This window comes from Pteropus vampyrus, unplaced genomic scaffold, assembly GCF_000151845.1.
Source record: "Pteropus vampyrus isolate Shadow unplaced genomic scaffold, Pvam_2.0 Scaffold170, whole genome shotgun sequence".
NCBI lineage: Eukaryota > Metazoa > Chordata > Mammalia > Chiroptera > Pteropodidae > Pteropus > Pteropus vampyrus.
This window is the reverse complement of record NW_011888951.1, coordinates 1,741,279-1,759,762: the sequence shown is the minus strand read 5'-3', so window position 1 is coordinate 1,759,762 and position 18,484 is coordinate 1,741,279. Positions and strand designations below refer to the sequence as shown.

Genomic DNA, 18,484 nt, shown 5'->3' with positions numbered 1-18,484 from the left:
GGACTCCTCTAACTGTGATATCCTAAAAGGTCTCCAGTCATTGCCAAATAATCTGTGGGAAGATAAATAACCTCCAGTTGAGTACTACTATTATACATATGTTAACATTTACATGGTACCTCATTTAGGTGTACCTGAATATTTTAAATGTTTTTTTTTATGACGACTTATTTGGATAGACGTCGCAACTTGGGAAATCCTATACAGATTCTAGCATATATTCATCATCAAAATGTTTTTGACATATTGATAACTGAGGCAGTAGTATTTTATGTTTTTAGAATACTCTTTATTAGGTATAAAACAAATAAGCACAAATTAAGAAAGAAAATGAATGTTTAATGCTTTAACCATCATGCTAGAAATAAGGCATTGTAAATATACGTAAGATAGTATTACACAGAAGGCTTCTAATGGCCAACCAATACCACCTACTACTGAGTGTCTTGCTATGGTATTCAATAGCATTTACAATATAAAGGTAAAACATACAGAAGTATAGGACAAGAAGCAAATGCCTGTTTAAAATTCCTGGACCAAAAAATAAAAAGGATAAAAAGAATCTATTGGAAATGAAGAATGTAGAGTAGACCTATTTTCTGAATACAGTACCTAAACCCCTGAGGCGGGGGTGGGGTGGCAGGGGTGGCGTAAAGCAGGAAAGAGGGGTGGTGGAGGGAGAAGGAACAATCTTCTATGAAGTATACTTCCATACTGGGGACATCAAAGCAAATATCTGTTCCTTATGTTACAATGTGGCACTGTTCAAAAATTCTTCAATGGGATCCAGCCACAAATATCAACATTATATATGATCTCAAAATGTAAATTTATAAAAGGAAAAAAATAAGGCATTTATTTCAAAAACAGGTTAAATAAAATTTGCTACTCACTTCTAATCTTGTGTAGCAATCAGCAATGAATTTCTTATGTAATGATACAGAATCCTAAAAGTAAGAGGCATACGGAAATTAAAATTAGTCCGGCATTTAGCTGTAATCATTAAGGACAAAAACATCAAAATAAAGAAGCCTATTTTTAGGCATACCAACTTATAAACAAAAATATGTATAATTTTCTGCTCTTCTGTATATAATTTTCTTCCCTTGGATACCCACCTTTTTTAACCTAGGATTTAGATTAATGTAACTATAGTTTATGATCAACTGAATAGCTTCATTTGCAATTTCTTCATCAGGTGATTCCATGGCTATTTTCCAAATGAAATCCATTCCTATCAATTCCAGCTTTTCTACATACTGTTAAAAGAAAAAAGCATTATATAGCACACCAATTATTTTGTTACAATTTAAGTTTACACCTCTTTAGTTCAAAATTAAGGCCGCAAAAACCAAGCTATGTGAGAAGATATATTGTACCAATATGGAACTTTAAAACAACAACAAAAAAAACGACCCACAGAAACAATGGACAGCATCCAAGGGAACCAGGATAGATAAGGAGATTTTTCTCCAGACACCTTTATACTAAACTAGACATCTACCCAGATGAGGTACTGATGCAGAAATAGCAGAGGAGTGAGATGGGCACCATTTCAGGAACTCTTCTTCAAAAAGAAATGAGTCAAGCTAGAAGTAGTTAGTAATCGTTGGGGCTCATCGGTCTTCCCAAGGGCTTAAAAGATCTTGTAAAAATTCTTACCACCAGGAAGCCAGGTCATAAATGAAACACTCTTGGGAAAAAAAAAGTTATTTTTTTGTCTTTCTTTTTAAAGGTGCATATGTAAATATAAACATCAGCTGTAAACATTCTATAGCTCATTTTCCTGCTTGTCTGTTCTTAAAATTTTCTCCCCAAAACTCTGACACTATGATTCCAAAATTGAAGATTTTGTTACTTTTTTAGGAACGTGAAGATTGACAGATCTGAGGAGTTGGTAGCTTGGATGGAACTATCTTACTTCACATTCAGCTAGCCACAGGAGGCTGCTAGCTGTTCCAGATCAGTAAGAAACAAAGAGAGATTTGAGAAGTTAGATGTGTTGAAAAGGGAAGCTGTTTTAGAAAACAACAGGCAAGGGGTTACTCACGCTTTAAAAAAAAAAATCATGTTTAATCTCAATTACAGCATGCTTTTTGCTGAATATCAAGTTTTACTGGATTATCTAAATTATCTAGATTTGAAAATGATGTACTTACCAACTGAGCTCCTTGTCTTTTCAATCGATGATCGCAGAGATTCACATTTTCAAAAAACGTCTTAAATAAGTTAAAACCTAAAATTATAGAATGTCAGATAAATTCATGCATTTTAGATCAATGAAAAGATTCAAAGCGTATCAAAAAGTAAAACTATAAAACATTTAAGACAAAACATAAGCACAAATCTTTAAGACCTTGGATTAGGGAATGGTTTCTTAGATATGGTGCCAAAAGTACAGCAGCAAAAGAAAAAATAGATAAACTGGACTGTATCAAATTAAAAACTTTTTTGCTTCGATAAACTGGACTGTATCAAATTAAAACCTTTTTTGCTTCAAAGGACTATTAAGAAAGGGAAAAGACAACCCATAGGATGGGACAAAATATTTGCAAATCATATATCCGATAAGGAGCTAGTATTCATAATATATAAAGAATTCAACAGTGCAACAATAAAAAGACAAAATAACCTAATTAAAAAATAGGCAAAAGATTTTAATAGGCAGTTCCCCAAAGAAGATATACAAATGGCTGATAAGCATAATAACATTAGTCTTCAGGGAAAAGCAGATCAATACCACATGATACTACTTCATACCTACTAGGATGGCTAAAACAAAAATGATAGACAATAGCTAGTAGTGGTTAGGATCGGGAGAAACTGGAACCCTCATACATTGCTGATGGCATTTAAAATATTGCAGCCACGTTGCACTATTTGGCAGTTCCTCAAATGTTAATTATGATATAGCAATTCCACTCCAGGGTATATGCTCAAGAGGAATGAAAACCTGTGTTCACACAAAAACTTGTACAAGAAGTTTATAAAAGTACGATTAACACTGGCCAAAAAGTGGTAACAATCCAAATGTCTATCAATTGATGAATGGATAAACAAATTGTGGTATATCCTTACAATGGAATATTATTCAGCCTAAATGAAATGAAGTACGTGATACATGCTACAACCTGGGTGAACCTTGAAAACATTATGCCTCAGGATAATGAAAAAAGCCAGATACGAAAGGCAACATATTATATAATTTCATTTATATGAAATGCTCGAATTAGGCTAATCTGTAAAGACAGAATATAGATTAGAGACTGGGGGTAGGGGTGGATGGGAGTGACTGCTAATGGGTACAGGATTTCCTTTTGAGATGAAATGTTTTGTGATTAGAAAGTGGTGAAGGTTACACAACTTTGTGACTATACTAAAGGCCAATGATTGTAAAAAGTGAATTTTATGGTATCTGAATTATATTTCAATAAAAAATTTCAATGAAAAACACCTACAAAGAAGATTTCTATACTTTGACAAATTTTTATCTTAAATGAATCCTTTTTGAACTAAGTAACTTCATGAAAAGATAGTTTGGCAATTTGAGTTATCAGGCCGTAAAATTAAAAAATTAATTATAAGATACCATTTATATAGAAAGGAATTTATCTGTGTATATAAACAGATATATATTTATGTCTTTACATGCACAAGGAAAAGTCCAGAAGAAATTCCAAACTATCTGGTTGTTTCTGAGAAGTTGGCTTAGCAGGGAAGAATAAAAATTTTTGAAGAACTAAAAACAATGATTTTACATTTGTCCTACCATTCATAGTGATTTCATATGATTCCAATTTAAGAATTTTCTCCTTGAAAAGTTGCTGTTGAACATCACTCTCAAGATCGTGCTGCCCTTTTGTAAACCATTCAAAACACATCTGTGGATCAAGACAAATAGCATCCTTTAACTAAAATCTATTTCAGAAAAATACTTCCAAATTGGGACAGTAAAGGTAAATTATTTTTTAATTTTTCAAAAATTTATATTGCTAAAATACCACTCAAAACTGAAATGCTTAGAACTCTAGACTAAATAAAACAGTAAGTTACTACCAAACTTTCCTACAGATAATGAAAACATATATTTGTATTTTTCTTTGAATTTCATACTTGAGTATTTTCACGAAAATTTATTAATAAGCCTTACTTATGTGTCAGGTACTGTTACAAATTTAGTCCTTTCAACAATCCTATGAAATAGTTACTATTATCCTGTAAAATGAGAGGAGGAAACAGTGTTTCACTGTTAGAAAACGTCAAAACAGGTGTTGTGCCCCTGGTTTAATCTATTTTCAGCTGTTTAATTATAGCTCAAAAAATCTGTCAAGGCATTCATTCTTCTTTGGTGTTTTTGGGGTATAATATCATACAGAACTCAGTTTTCTCTTGGTAAATTAAAATTAGTTTCATGTAATGGGAAAAACACTAAAAGATATACTGAAAATTCGTTGGTTGTACTTACGTGGCTTAATTTAGTTTTATCCAGAATGGTATCAAAATTACCAAAGTACTCACACATTTATTTATACCACAGACATATATCATATAAAATATTTTTCTAGCATTTATAGTAAATTGAAAGTGTTTAGATATGAAGATGTGAGACACACAAAAAGTGAAATATTAAGTCCCGCTTCTGCCTTTCTTTACCCACAATACCATCTTCTTACTTCTCTATCTAATTCACAAACGTCCTGGCCGGTCACAAGACACTCCCAGATTTCCTTGGCTCGATTCCAACCCAGATACAGAGTAGCTTCTTGCAAGAAAAATGCCAGAAATTTTAGATGGGCCTCTAAATACTACAAAAAAAAAAAAAAAAAAAAAAAGATAATTATTTAGCTCTAGGCATTCATACCTACAAGCAAAAATTTTAAAAAACTTTAAAAAATTATTTCATCTAATGCTTTTTCATATAATTAAGGGTAAAGTAAATGTGAGAAATCTGTTTACAAGTTGACAGTACAATGTAGAAGTTACTTCTGCACGTCTATTATAAATTCAGTTGACTTTAGATGCCAACAAAATATAATTTCAGCAATCTCAAAGTAAAATACCACAAACTTGCAACTGGTGTGGTAAGATTTTTTTCTAATTTCTAAAAATACTACTACTAATCAACTGATTTGAAAACAAAAGCAATTATCCACAAGAACTGACAATTAGTATTTCATATCAAAGACAAAGAGGTTTATTTTTATTACTTTATCTAAATGTGCAGTTCTTAGGTGACACCAAATTTCTAAAATTTTATTTTGAAATGATTATAGTCAAGATGTAAAATTGTTCCATCTCTATAAAGATATCTTATGCCAACTTTTTAGAATTACATTCGACAAATATTTTTACAGTTCAAGTGCAAAAAGTCCAGATGAACATTGTAAATCGTGAAACAAAAGCACAGTGCCGATACCTCCCGGTAAGTGTATCGACCATCTACTAGTGTTGAACCAGTTAAGCCTCCAGGTCCAGCCATGGCTGCTGCAAGTCGATGACAAGCTATCAAACTTCCTGTTACCAATTTCACAATTTCAAAATTTTTCTTCAAGTCTTGAATAATGCTCTTGGCAAAAACAACAACAAAAAAAGTATGAGAATTTAGTTATTTTGTCAGTTTAATACAAACTTCTATGTTAGCATGCAGTCCTGGGTGAGTGATAGCAAACATAATTTCTTCACTCATATTTCCTACACAGAAGTAAATAAAGTCAAACTGGTATGTACTTTTACTAGGGAACTAATAATTTTTCTGCTAAATTTTGCTTCTAAAAGAGTTTTTAAAAAGAACTCTTTTGAGTCTTTTCAAACAAATTTCTAAAATACCATTCAAACTTTTAAAATTGGCTTATTTCAATAAATTAAGAAAATAAAAAGGAAATGAATTAGGGATATATCAAAAGAAAAGCTCCACTGAATTGAAAGCAGAATGTTTAAACTTAAGATTATTAAATAATTCAAGTGAATTACATTAATAGCCATAAAATATAGTGACTCAGAAATTTTATTCAAGTTTTGTTATTATAAAACATTATGTAAGTAATTGTATAATAATCAAATATAGCTATTCTCTTACCTTGTCTTGCTTTTGATAGGTTTGTTTTATGAATGAGCGGGTGATTTCATGAAGCTGACGCAAAGCTGGTACCACCCATACAAATTGCGGATTATTGAGCTGAGATGACTGGAGTTAAAAAGAAATTACATTAATTAAATTTAGAAATAAATGGCTGATGAAATTTATTAGCTATAAAAAATTTCCAAGTCAATTAGGCTTCACTGTTACACATTCTATTATTTTTCTCCTCACATTGCTCATTTATAGCTTATCTCCATGCACTCATAACTTGGTCTTCAACTTCTTATTCTGCATGCAATTATTCCTAAGGTCAAGAACTGCAAACAGGAATGGATGTGAAGTGACAGCAAATGAACAAGGGCTCATCAGCAAAAAACAGACGACAAGGAATTAGCGACTTCAGAGGACAGATTAAGTAGCACAGGCTGCTAGGACATGTTGACATAATAAAATAAATTGATGGCAAAAGTTTAATTTGGATTAGACTGAACTGGCTGATAAATAAAATGGTATATAAATATGGTTGTCTATAATTATATGATGAAGTTACCAATGATATGATCAAGATACTGATAATAATCTAAATATTAAAGAAAATATTCATGATTGGCTTGTATTTCTTAGTTAAAACAACTTTATGAGAGAATTCTATTTTTATTATTACAGCCATTTTATACTTATAGTTTATGTTTTTCAAAATGCTTTCAAATGTATTATTTCTAAAATTGGTACAAAACAATTCAGATTTTCATTGTACATATCTAAAAAGTCTGATGTTCATCTTTAAAAAGAGAATTTGCTTTTTAACAACATCTTCAAACTACGAGATTGCATTATAAAATTTGTTAACGATATCAGGTTAAACACTATTAATCAATTGATCAAATAAGTCTCTAAAAAACTGAGTAACCATTTAAGTCCTTAACATTTGCTTTAAAGGATCATTTTTTAAAGCTTTATTGCTTCTTAACGTCTTTCTGTAAGACCAAGAAGACCCCTAGGGGGTGGAAAACTACTTTTCATGTCTTTTGTAGAAAAATACTGTATGTACTACGGAATATATAAATGTGAGAGCTATGCCAAAATAATACTGGCTTTCCCAGAGATCAGCCAATCAATCAGCAAATACCGTATTTCCTGGATTCTAAGATACAGGTTTTATAAATTTCAACTGTTCTGAAATTGACACTTCTTAAAATTATGTTAAAAAAAAAAAAAACCTTACTAGCCACTAGGCATAGAAGTTTTAAGACAGCTGTCCTTACCTGAGTATGTGCAAACTTAGCTGTATACAAAATGTACTTGGTTCATTTACCTGTCATTTTATTTATTACTGGTATAGTAACACCAAACAAGGAAAAGATTTTCAACTTATATTTAGATCACTGATTTGTTACTTAAATGCTATCAAAAAGATTATGCTATAAAGTAAAACTGACTAGACTGCCATGTCTATCAATTTAATAAAAGCAAAGAAAACTGCCAGTGGTCATAGGACCAAAGATTTTTTCAGCCAAGGGAATTTGGTGTGACAGACTCATACCCTGTGAAGGGCTTTATCACTCAGCACTAAATGTCTCTCTGTCCAAAGTTGCACCTAGTTCCAGAGAAGCTGTTTAACTTGTAGTATACACAATTTAATGAAAGAAAAAAGCAGCTTGAGTTTTATAAGAAAGGACAAGGACACAAACCTCCTTATTCTTCAACATGCCTCAAAATTATAGTCAATCTTAAAGATTTCAAAGAGGTCAAAAACACTACTACAGATAATGAAAAGCAGTGTGCCACAGGGAAGCTGTACATAGTGGTCCAAAGGAAGCTGAGACTCAAGCTCTAATTGTGAATCTAAACAAACAGACAGTAAAAGTAAAATGTAGTTTTTTTTGCACTTCTTTATAAGCTTATTAAATTTGTGATGCAAGTTGTAATCACTAGCATCTTAGAATCAGAGAAATAAGGTATATATTAAAGACCAACTATTTATGAGGCTAGCTAGAATATTTCTGTTAAAACATAAAAGTTGCAAAATAACAGGGATTAAAACTCTAAGCCTTAAATCTAAACTGATACCTTCTAAAATGATTACAAACATTAGGGTATAAATATAAACCCTTTAGCAAATACTCAGATACATTAAAAAGTATCATTATGACCAATTAAGTCCATTTTGGTTAGAATATTTTTATTTGACACTCAAAATTATCCTTTGAAGGTAGCTCGCTATCAAATAAAATTAAAAGGAAAAGAACATAAAATTGGGATTTAAAAAGCATTTCTGATATGGCCTTTCCAAAGTTTAGCAAATAAGACAGATAGCATTGATTCCACCGTATCTACGACATGTTGCCAAGTTACAAGAAAAATTTTAATCACTCTTCTCCACTCACAAAAAGGGCAAAATACTAAGGTGAACAATTATAATGAACGTATTTGGTAATGTCTAATAGTGGAGCTGAGGTTTTATAAGTAAGAGTTAATGGTATGTCCAAATTAGACTTTTAACATCAGATGAAGCCTTAGAGATCAAAGTGGCTTAGCCTGCAAATCTATGCCTAAATTCCTCTTATTCTTTTTTTGATAAATGACTAGTTAGTCCTAGTATTTCCAATGATGAGGAACTCAGGAGGTAGTGCATCCATTTCAGTTCCTTGATCTATCATAATGAAATTTGCCTTCCCATAACGTCTTAAGAGACATAAAAAGTAAGTTGAATAAAAATTCTCTGTAATAATCCTCTCCGTATCTGAAGGCTTTCATATTCTTTCTTGAGCTCTCTCTTCTCAAAGCTGAACATCCCCACTTGCTCATCTGTCTTGTTTTTCCAGACCTAGCCATTTATTTGGAATCAAAGTAAAAATTTTTACATAGGAGAACATTTTTAAAGTATTTCCTCCCATACTAACCACATCACTGTGAGACTGTACTAAGGATATCTTGCTACTTTTACTTTCAGTTACATGTTTTGGCACATAGAGCCCACTCTACTGGTAAGTAACTATGGGTAAGTAACAATTTTAGGGTTCTTGTAGGGTGAAGGGGAGGAAGTAAGAGGAAGGGAACAACATTAATTGAAGGGCTGCCAGGCACTGAGCCAGGAGGCCTTAAGATAATGACTTAAGGAATATGCAACTACTACTGAGTAAAAATAATTTTTTTGGTTTAGTAATTGTTTTTGGATGAGTACATTTAAATTTTGTAATTGAAGGAAAAAGGAAGTGAAATAAGACGAAGAGGGTTGGGGTAGACAGTGGAAGATATAAAAGAAGCAAAGGAAAGAGGACCATGGAAGCCAAGGGTATCCTGGCAGAATCTACAGAAATAAAGTTAAAAAATAAAGGTGAGAATTTCTGAACACAAAAGTGGAACTCGGGAATTTTAAGAGTGTCAAAAGCAGAGGGAAAGGGAATCAGTTGGGAGAATAGAGGTAGCTGAGGGTGGGAGGGGAATAAGAAGTGGGTGATCTTGTCTTACCCTTTGCTTAGTTTCTGTGTAGCCTGGCAGGGAGACATAATCCCCAGTCAGCCCACCTTGCTGCCTGGCAGGAAAGGGCATAGCATAGAAAAACACCTTTAGTGGCAGTATATAATTCACCCCCCTGCCTGGAGTCTTACATATCTAGGGGGCTTTGATCTTCCCACTGCCCCACTTCAGTCACATGTACTTTAAAGGAATATCTGTGAAAGCACTTAGTCAACTGAAAAGTGCTATATAAATGCAAGATATTATTTGGCATGAAATAATGGTACATCAGAATTTCTTTACTGGGAGCAGTGGGAAATAAAAAAAGGAAGAATATTCCTTTCGAGATTCATAAAATGACTCCAAAATTCTCCCTATTACTTTTTGAGTTTTCTTATAAAACAATAGATATGAATGAAGTGGCTGTAAAGAGAAGCAATAAAGATGTAGCGATGCTACTGGCTAGAAGGACCTAAGTAATGCTTAGCTGTAACAAAGAAGGAACAGAGGTCAGGAAGAATTTTCTGGTTTCAAAAGCCATTTTCAAAGAAGGAAAGAAAGGTCTTTTCAGCTTGGATTTTCATATCTATAAAGAAATATATATGTCACTAAGAAGAAAAGATCATATCTCTATAGATACCCTTTTCCTCTTACTACTACTACTGAAGAAGCTAAAATTCTTAAGTAACTCTGGATGAGTTTCAATCATAAAGACAGAGACTGCTAAATTATCTGAATCACTGAGCTGAAAAAACTGGAAAAATTCATTTGTGTCTGAGTAGAAAGAGAGCAATGTTGTTGATTTAAAGGAGTAATTCTAATTCTTCACCACCTGAGCATTACCAGCTCCAGTTCATGAATGACTTTTAAAATCTCTAAAGCTAAATAATATGTAGAAAATTCACTTGATCAAATTCAATATCAGAAATATAAAACACAAAGTTCTTAAATGTCTCCAACTAAACTTTACGACCAAATATAACATAAGCAAATGAAAGCCCACTGAATTACCAAAAACCCCTTAATAAGAGCTGACAGTCTCTGAATATACCAATGACAATTAGCAGTAGTCAAGATCTTTAAAGAAATATTTCTTAGTGAAAGCCAAGAAAAATTTACCAATGAAAGCACTAAGCCACTAGCTATTTACCAAAACCTTTTATGTTAACAGTAAAAAGAAATCCCTCTGGTGGCTAGGCTTCATGTTTGGTCCTACGGTGGGAGGAGGACACCACTACTCTGATCAGGGCTGCTGCAACGACGGACATGCATTCTGGTGGACAGCCACTGTGATCAGCCCTCTCGTAAGGAGAGACTTGACATTTATGGAGTAGAGTGACAGGAGAGCAACAATCATCACTGCTTAGTCTAATAACTGCCCTTTTAAAGGACAGTCCAGAAGTCCACTGCAACCTGGAGACAGAGACCTGAAGGGTGGGGCTTTCAGTCATGATCCAAGCTTACCTTCTAAAACTAAGCCCTAGCAGCAGGCACTCACTCAATAACTGTCTAAGGAATTACTTTAGGAACACATTTAAATCAAACACCTGAAAAACGACTACGTGCCAGCACTAAATGGACCACCTTCTTCCCTTCTTTCTCTTTCTTACTCTATGAATGTTCTTCCATTTCTCCCTTACGGGTGAAAAATGGGCCTGATATTTATTTAGACTCCACTGTAACTTACTAAAGTTGTGCATATTTTGGAATTACTTTGAAAAAGAAAGACTAACTTTAAGGCCTTATAATTTTATGAAAATAATATAATAAAAGTACTCTCTACTCTTTGCATGTGACTCTGGATTCTTTTTCCCCTTTCAGAGTCAATAACTCCCCAAGCTTTAAATAATCAAGCACAGGTCATAAAATATTTCAATGACAGTTTATATCTGCACATTACTCTAAGAAACACTAAAAATAACATCATCTTAAAATTATGATGCAATTTATTAAAAGGAATTATTAAATTAGTGTACCTTTTAGTTCGTTCCATTTGCAAATTCTTACCTTGAATCCATCCTTCTTATTTTTTTCCAAACTCGACCATTCTCCAGGCTGAGAATTAATTTTAAGAGAAATGTAAGTGACTTGGTAAAAGCAGTACCTACAATTTCCCAATCTTAAACTCTAAGGTAAGAGCTTCCAGATAAGATACTTAGTTTACATCACATAATAGGGAAAGAAAATTATTTGACTCTAATTACGCAGTTCTATTGCTCTGACAACAAAACCAGACCAAAGATAAAACCAACCCTTTTAATATCTTCTATGCATTTTATGATGTAGCTCCTCTTGATTGCTTCTTTCACTGCATATGCATCACTAAGGATTGTCAGGTGTTCATCCAAGGCTTGCTGAATAAGGCTACTGGGCAGCGTTGGGAGATGAGCCAGTTCCCAGAGTACATCTAACACCTACAATAATACCACATATAAGCCAACCAGTACACAAGTAAAACTTTTAAGTATTTGTAGCTAGAAAAATTCATTTGATTCTCCTGCCTTTCCAGAAGTGGTCTCAAAGCGAGCTTCCCGGCCTATTCGTCCAATTAGGCTCAGTAGCTTCTGTCTTACTCTATCGCTCTCAGTTTCCCAGCTCTGTAGAACAGAAAAGACAAGATGCTGCACTATCCAATTTTACCAAACTGGCAAAATATACAAAAGCTTTAAACTTGAGCGGAAAATATTTAATAATGTAAGAAGAGTACATTTAAACACAACTATTTAGAGAGGGAAGGCTTCAAAATAAGCTTATTTTAGAAAAACTTAAAAGTAAGAACGTTTAACTGAATACATACCTTCTGAATGAGAACAAACAAATGATTAAGCTGATCTGAATTAAATTTGACAGCAGCTGCAGCAATAATAGTATGAATGTTCTCGATCACGGTAGATGATTGTCCTGACTAGAAAAGGAGACATTAAGAAAAAGTCTTAGAGCTTGGAAAAACCTTAGCCTGGCAATTTATAAAAGCAAAAGCAAAACAGTAACAAAGATATATTGATTCTAGTCTAATTAGCATTCACTTGCATGAAAATATTGGCAAGACCACATGAAGCAACCATTAATGGTTATCAGTTGTTCTTTTAAAATTCCCAGGGGCATTAAATTTTTAAAAATACAATGTAAAAAAAAGATGATAACCAAATTCTTTATCTGACATATTCATTTCAAGAGAACAAAATATTTTCAACTGGCTAAAAAAAAAATCAAACTAATTACAAGACAAACATACTTTTGGCATTTCATAAACGATCTTGATGGCCTCAATTGAGAGTATTATCTGTCTCACTTTTAATTTTGCTTATAGATATTTTATGACTTCAATTAATATTTAGTTATCCCATGGGCAGTAAGTCTCTGCTTCAGACCCCATGGGTCAACCTTATGGTTGAAATTCACTTTATAACCTCAATTACGACTCATCATACCTTACTATTCACCAACTGAGAGACTTGAAAGGCAGGGGGACCTTTAAAAATTCAATCCTACAAGAACTTGCTAAGTATCTACTACACATATATTCATTGAATGTAGTAAAGATATATAATATATACGTCATGGTCTCTAACCTTCAAACTACGTGGATTCAAAACTTACACACACAAAACAAAATTAAATGAGAGCATTCAACTAAAGTCAAGACATGGGAAGTAATATTCAGAGGACCCAGGAATGTTTTCTTTCAGTCCTGCAGCTAACTTTCTATAGTCTGCTCTGTAATGTCAGACTGGGAAATTCCATTTCCTCTGCCAGCTCTGCTCCCATAATGTTTGACCAATGAGAGGCATTGCTGGGAGATGAGCAGGCAGGAGGAAGAAAGAAGTGTTTCTGGTTTATACTTAGAGACTGGATAAAGGTACTGGCATTTGTGGCAGCAAGGAATTCCAGAAGCCCTGGTGGCAGTGTCACCTCTTTGACAATTCTAGCACTTGTAGTGAAAGAACCTCCCAAAACAGCTTCCTCTCCTTGGACTTAATATCTATTTTTCCATTTTGCTCCTACAGCATTCATACATCTCTCTTTTGCTCTTCTGCCCTAGCAATACCTTTGTAAACAATATCCTGTATTCAATTCCCTCTGAAATACATAGCATAGTTTGTTTCCTAACTAGATTATGAATGATACAGTGATTAAGAGGCTATAGTTGAGGTGAGCTCCAGGCTTCTTCCCGGCTTAGCAACTAAATGAAGGATAATACCATTACTGAAATTGATAGGAAAATGACTAGGTTTAGACATGCTAAATTTGAGATGCCTATGAGATAACACATGTGAAGGTATAATAGTTATGCATTTAGATAAACTGCACTGGAGCTCCAAGAAGAGGTGTGATTTAGAGACACAATTCTGAGAGTCAGCAGCATCTAAATGTAGTTAAAGCCATAGGAGTGGATGAAATTGACTAGTGAAAGATTATATAGTAAAAAAAGGGCTAAAGACTAAGGCTTGAGAAAAACTCGTATTTACAAAGTAGAAGAGAGTAAGTTAGTAAAGGAGAATTAAGAAAGAATGCCAGAAAAATAGGAGGAGAACAAGTAGAATGGACTATTAATAAAGTGAAGGAAAAAGAAAAATGAAGGGTACGATCAATTCTGTCATAGCTGCTGAGAGTCTGGTAAGATGAAATCTGTAAACTCAGTATTACTATCATCCTCATTTAAGAGAATTAAATGGGAAAAAATTATTAATGAAAACTGATAAGCAATGTAGTGAAAAGAACACTGGATTGATACGTATTTCTAGCTCTGCCAATAACTGCTATATAGCCCCGCAGTAAGGCTTTTCATATTTTAACCTGAGAAATGAGAAGACTAGACTATATCAGTAATTTTATACTTTTTAGTGGAATACTTTTCACACATACAATCTTAATAGAAACTCTAAATTGTAAAACAGATTTGAGTAGAGCTGCTCTGGTTAAAGCAAGATAGGAATTCCATTTCCCTGCTCATTCTCCACCCTCCTCCCTCTCCTTATGACGAAAATGTCAGAGAAAGGCAAAAAAAGTAATTCTGATCAACTTACCTGTATCTTCCAAATTTTAGTGAGCTCATCTAAAGACAATTTACTGCCCAAGAGTTCAATAATTCCCTTTATACGATCACAGTATTGTGCCTGGTCTATGTTGCCTAAGAGAAGAAACACCAGAGGGACAGAAAGATTCGGTGAATGCTGACTTTCTAAACATGATTCTAGTACTTCAAAGCAATATTAACTTTCTGATTATTTAAAAGCTAACACAGTCAAAACAACAATTTCATGCATTTTTAGTATAAAAATATTATTTATAATTATGTTATGTAATATTTATTTTTTTAAAGCAACTTACCTTCCAATGCAATTGACAGAACTGAATTTTCAACCAGCCAATCTAACAATCTGTCTGTATCTATAGCATTCTTCACAGATTTGGATAAAGTGCTATCTTCTATTAGTTTGGTTACCTAAAACGATAAGATTTTGTGCTGAATTTAATACGAATATGCATAATCAAAATCTTTATATATAGATATGTATTATTTCCCCGTGACTTTCACAGTATTACAATATGGTCTGACAAATTGCCAAAATGTATCAAAGGTCAGTTATTAGAAGTTAACAGACTACTTATTTGTGATGTTTCTTTTAAAAAAACATGAAGCCATCCTTATACCTCACACTCCCTGGGCCTCTGTTGATGGGCTCAGGGATGAGCATCTGACCTTAACTTTAATCAAGGCAAGTCCTCCAAATTCTATATTTGGAACCAGAGTGAAAGTATTAGTCTCTTCCTGATGAAGGGAGCTATCCATGGCCATGATGTCCTACCATATGAAAGATGTCACTCTGCTGGTAGAGGGAAAACAAAGCCAACATGCTCCAAAAAGCAGAGATAGATTTGAATGAGTCCTGGCAGTGGTTAGGTCCTGAATTCTAATTGTTCCTATTGCTCACATGTGTCCCTGCCCTTATACGGTTTGGCTTGTCAAGCTGTCATCATGTGAAACAGCCTAGCCTTCTTCCATTAAAGTCCTCTCTTGGTATAACATGATTTAAGATGAGCTTATTTCCCTTGCAGCCAAGAATTCTAATTAATGTCACTGAAGGAAAAAATAACCGGAATTATGACTGAACTGTACTGGTTCCACCTGTCACTCACCAAGTTAACTATGCTCATATAAAGTTTAGGAAACTATATAAATTAATTTCCATCATTTTGTTTATATTGTCACAGTTGTAGTCATTTTGGTTTTGTTCCAACCCTAGTTAGAAGATTTGGTTTAAGTAAACACATATCTGAAATATAATAAAAGGAATCATACCCTTAGGGTAAAAAATAGATCTCAAACTGTATGCCAAGGAATTATGTTCAAGAAAATTTCACAAAAGCACTAAATATTGCAAATATTTCAGAGAATGAATTTTGAATGTAATATATATAAAAGATCACTTTATTAACAATTATAAATATTTACGCCATTTTATCTGTAATCGTTATTTATTTTTCATATGAATACAAAAAATTATTCTTCATTTCCCAACATTTTTATGTTAATAACCACAAATTGACAGAACTTAAATGTCTGTGCTTTAAGTCTTCCAGAAACAAATGCAAACTTACTTCTTTGAGGGAATTCATTTTAGCACTAAAATGTGGTGATTTCAGCATGCGTAGTAGGATGTCTAGTCGAAGGTCATCCACGACGGTCACCAGATCTGGTTGGAAGCGCATGCAGAGTAACTTAATGGCAGACAAGAGCTCGGGGATGCTAACCAATCTCTATTAAAAATACACACACACACACACAAACAAAGAAAGGAATCATGAAAACATTTTGATCCTAATTCTTACACACACAGGAAATACAGGACATTTTTCATTAACAGTCTACAGGTATCTGATATGCCACATGGTCAATTAACTCATTTTATTTCTAAACAAGTTAGCATGTAGGTGGGCAAAGGAAAGTGAAGGGTCCTGTGAGAAATTCAAGGCAGACTAAAACAAATCATGTTAAATTTAAATGTTAAAATTGCTCTAAACAACTCTGGATAAACTTTTAATATTGAATTATTTTAAAGCTTCTTCAATGCTACAAATGAAAATATGATCAAAATCAACATATGAGTAAATTCGGAAGAGTACCACTGAGAATCCTATATTTATTCTACTGACTGAGGTAAAACCAACCACCGGTGCTTCGGAAGAAGCCATATTTCGGTTAGGAAATGTAAAATTAATTTGATTGAGTTTTAATGTGACCAGAATCCCAAGAGCAATGTTGTGTGAACCTAGACCCAGGTACTGGCTCTACTTCCATGGACCAACAGGCACTGGGGCCTACCAGCCTGGAGACAGCACTTACCTTGTCTTTAAGGTCCTTTTCCTCCACGCTCCGCACATCCTGGATCGTAGTAAGAATGACCGGGTCTAGCATGGGCTTCAGAAAAAAAGCACTATGGTTAACAAAACTCCTGAATCTGTCCCAAAGCTAGAAAGGAGATACTTCTTTATTCACATTTCACAAAGGAGAGAGTGCAATACTAAGATCTGAATTTGAGTATCAGAGTCGCCACTAACTAGCTGACACTAACTCAAGTAAAAATCCTTAACTGTGCCTCAGCTTCTTTAATATCAGATAGGTGCAATCCTTATCATTACTGTCTTCCAAGGGTAATTTTAAAAAGCAACCAAAGACACATGGACTAACTTTTAAACATTAAGCATGAGTATATATTATTTTTATAATCAAGTCAATATTTTGTAATAGATTAAAAAAAAATGAATACAAGCAGACCATGAAAAATATGCTGTTATATGCACTACTTTTGCATGCTGATATAAATGAGGTGTATAGATGAGACTCATACAACACGCTGCTACTCCAGGATGGCAGCATAATCAGATAACTAACTCTAAATAGTATGTGAGAAGTAGTTAAATATAAGCTAGATCTAAATAATCACTTCCATTCAAGTAAAACAATTTAAAAAATTTATTTGGTGATGACAGAAGATGAACAATATTTGCTGTCGAAGCCAAGAAAACATTAGCCATGAATTAAATTGACACCAGGCAATTAACCAAATAGAATGTCTTCATTTAGACTTACATAGGTTGTACAGTGAAGACTGAAGGCTGTCAGGGTAAAAGGCAAGTCACACTGTTTTTGTCAGCATGTGCCAGCCCTGCTTAATTCTCACTGCAACACTGTGAGATAGGGCATGATTATCATCACCATTTTGCAGATGTGGAAGCTAAGACACAATTTATATAAGCCTTCCAAAGTCATACAAATAGCAAGCGGTAGAGACAATTATTAATTTATGGCAAGTAACGTGGTATAACTATGATATGAATAAATTCATAGTATGAATTTATTGCTCAATTTAAGGTTGGATATTTGATAGAATTAAAATAAAAATGAAGTTAAATATGCTTTGGTTGGAAATTCACATACCTTTTTACTCTTTTTTTAAAACACACTGCTTATATGTAAAACCTGGAATTTCTGAAGAACTTAAAATTAATTAGCAGCTGGACTATTTGTGTTAAATCTCTTTCCATGGAGCAATGCATAAGAGGATGAATTCAAAAATCCAAGCCTGGCCCTGTTATTAAATGCCAATTATTAAATTATTAATATTTATTAAACTATTTTGCTGCTTTGTGTCCTAGTATTTCAGCTATAAAACAAATGATACTTATATACTTAATAAGTTGAAAGAACACTAGATGTTTCTAAAGAGCTTAATATCCAGAATGAAGAAATGGTCATTCTATTTCATTTGAAAATCTTGCAGTATTACTTTGACATCTAAAGAAGATATTTTACACTTAGAAATAGCAGAAATTTCTAAAACCTACCAAAAAAAATGTTATCTCCCTTGTTAAAATGTTAAAATAGCTCTAAGTAAATAAATTAGGTATTAGAAAGAAGGAACAGTACATACAAAACACTGC

The 18,484-nt window shown here is 33.4% G+C and overlaps 1 protein-coding gene across 1 annotated transcript in view; it reads right to left on the bottom strand.

Moving 5' to 3' along the window:
* Positions 1 to 18,484, bottom strand: part of USP24 (ubiquitin specific peptidase 24) — a 98,343-nt gene that overhangs the window by 66,912 nt on the left and 12,947 nt on the right. The window contains exons 8-22 of the mRNA XM_023536810.1: positions 16,887 to 16,961; positions 16,142 to 16,300; positions 14,870 to 14,984; positions 14,566 to 14,669; positions 12,336 to 12,443; positions 12,040 to 12,135; positions 11,791 to 11,952; positions 11,546 to 11,593; positions 6,077 to 6,184; positions 5,417 to 5,566; positions 4,674 to 4,805; positions 3,770 to 3,881; positions 2,160 to 2,236; positions 1,119 to 1,259; positions 894 to 947 (exon numbers count right to left, since the gene is read on the bottom strand). Coding sequence (XP_023392578.1) covers positions 894 to 947; positions 1,119 to 1,259; positions 2,160 to 2,236; positions 3,770 to 3,881; positions 4,674 to 4,805; positions 5,417 to 5,566; positions 6,077 to 6,184; positions 11,546 to 11,593; positions 11,791 to 11,952; positions 12,040 to 12,135; positions 12,336 to 12,443; positions 14,566 to 14,669; positions 14,870 to 14,984; positions 16,142 to 16,300; positions 16,887 to 16,961 — 1,641 coding nt within the window. The remainder of the gene's footprint in view (positions 1 to 893; positions 948 to 1,118; positions 1,260 to 2,159; positions 2,237 to 3,769; positions 3,882 to 4,673; positions 4,806 to 5,416; positions 5,567 to 6,076; positions 6,185 to 11,545; positions 11,594 to 11,790; positions 11,953 to 12,039; positions 12,136 to 12,335; positions 12,444 to 14,565; positions 14,670 to 14,869; positions 14,985 to 16,141; positions 16,301 to 16,886; positions 16,962 to 18,484) is intronic.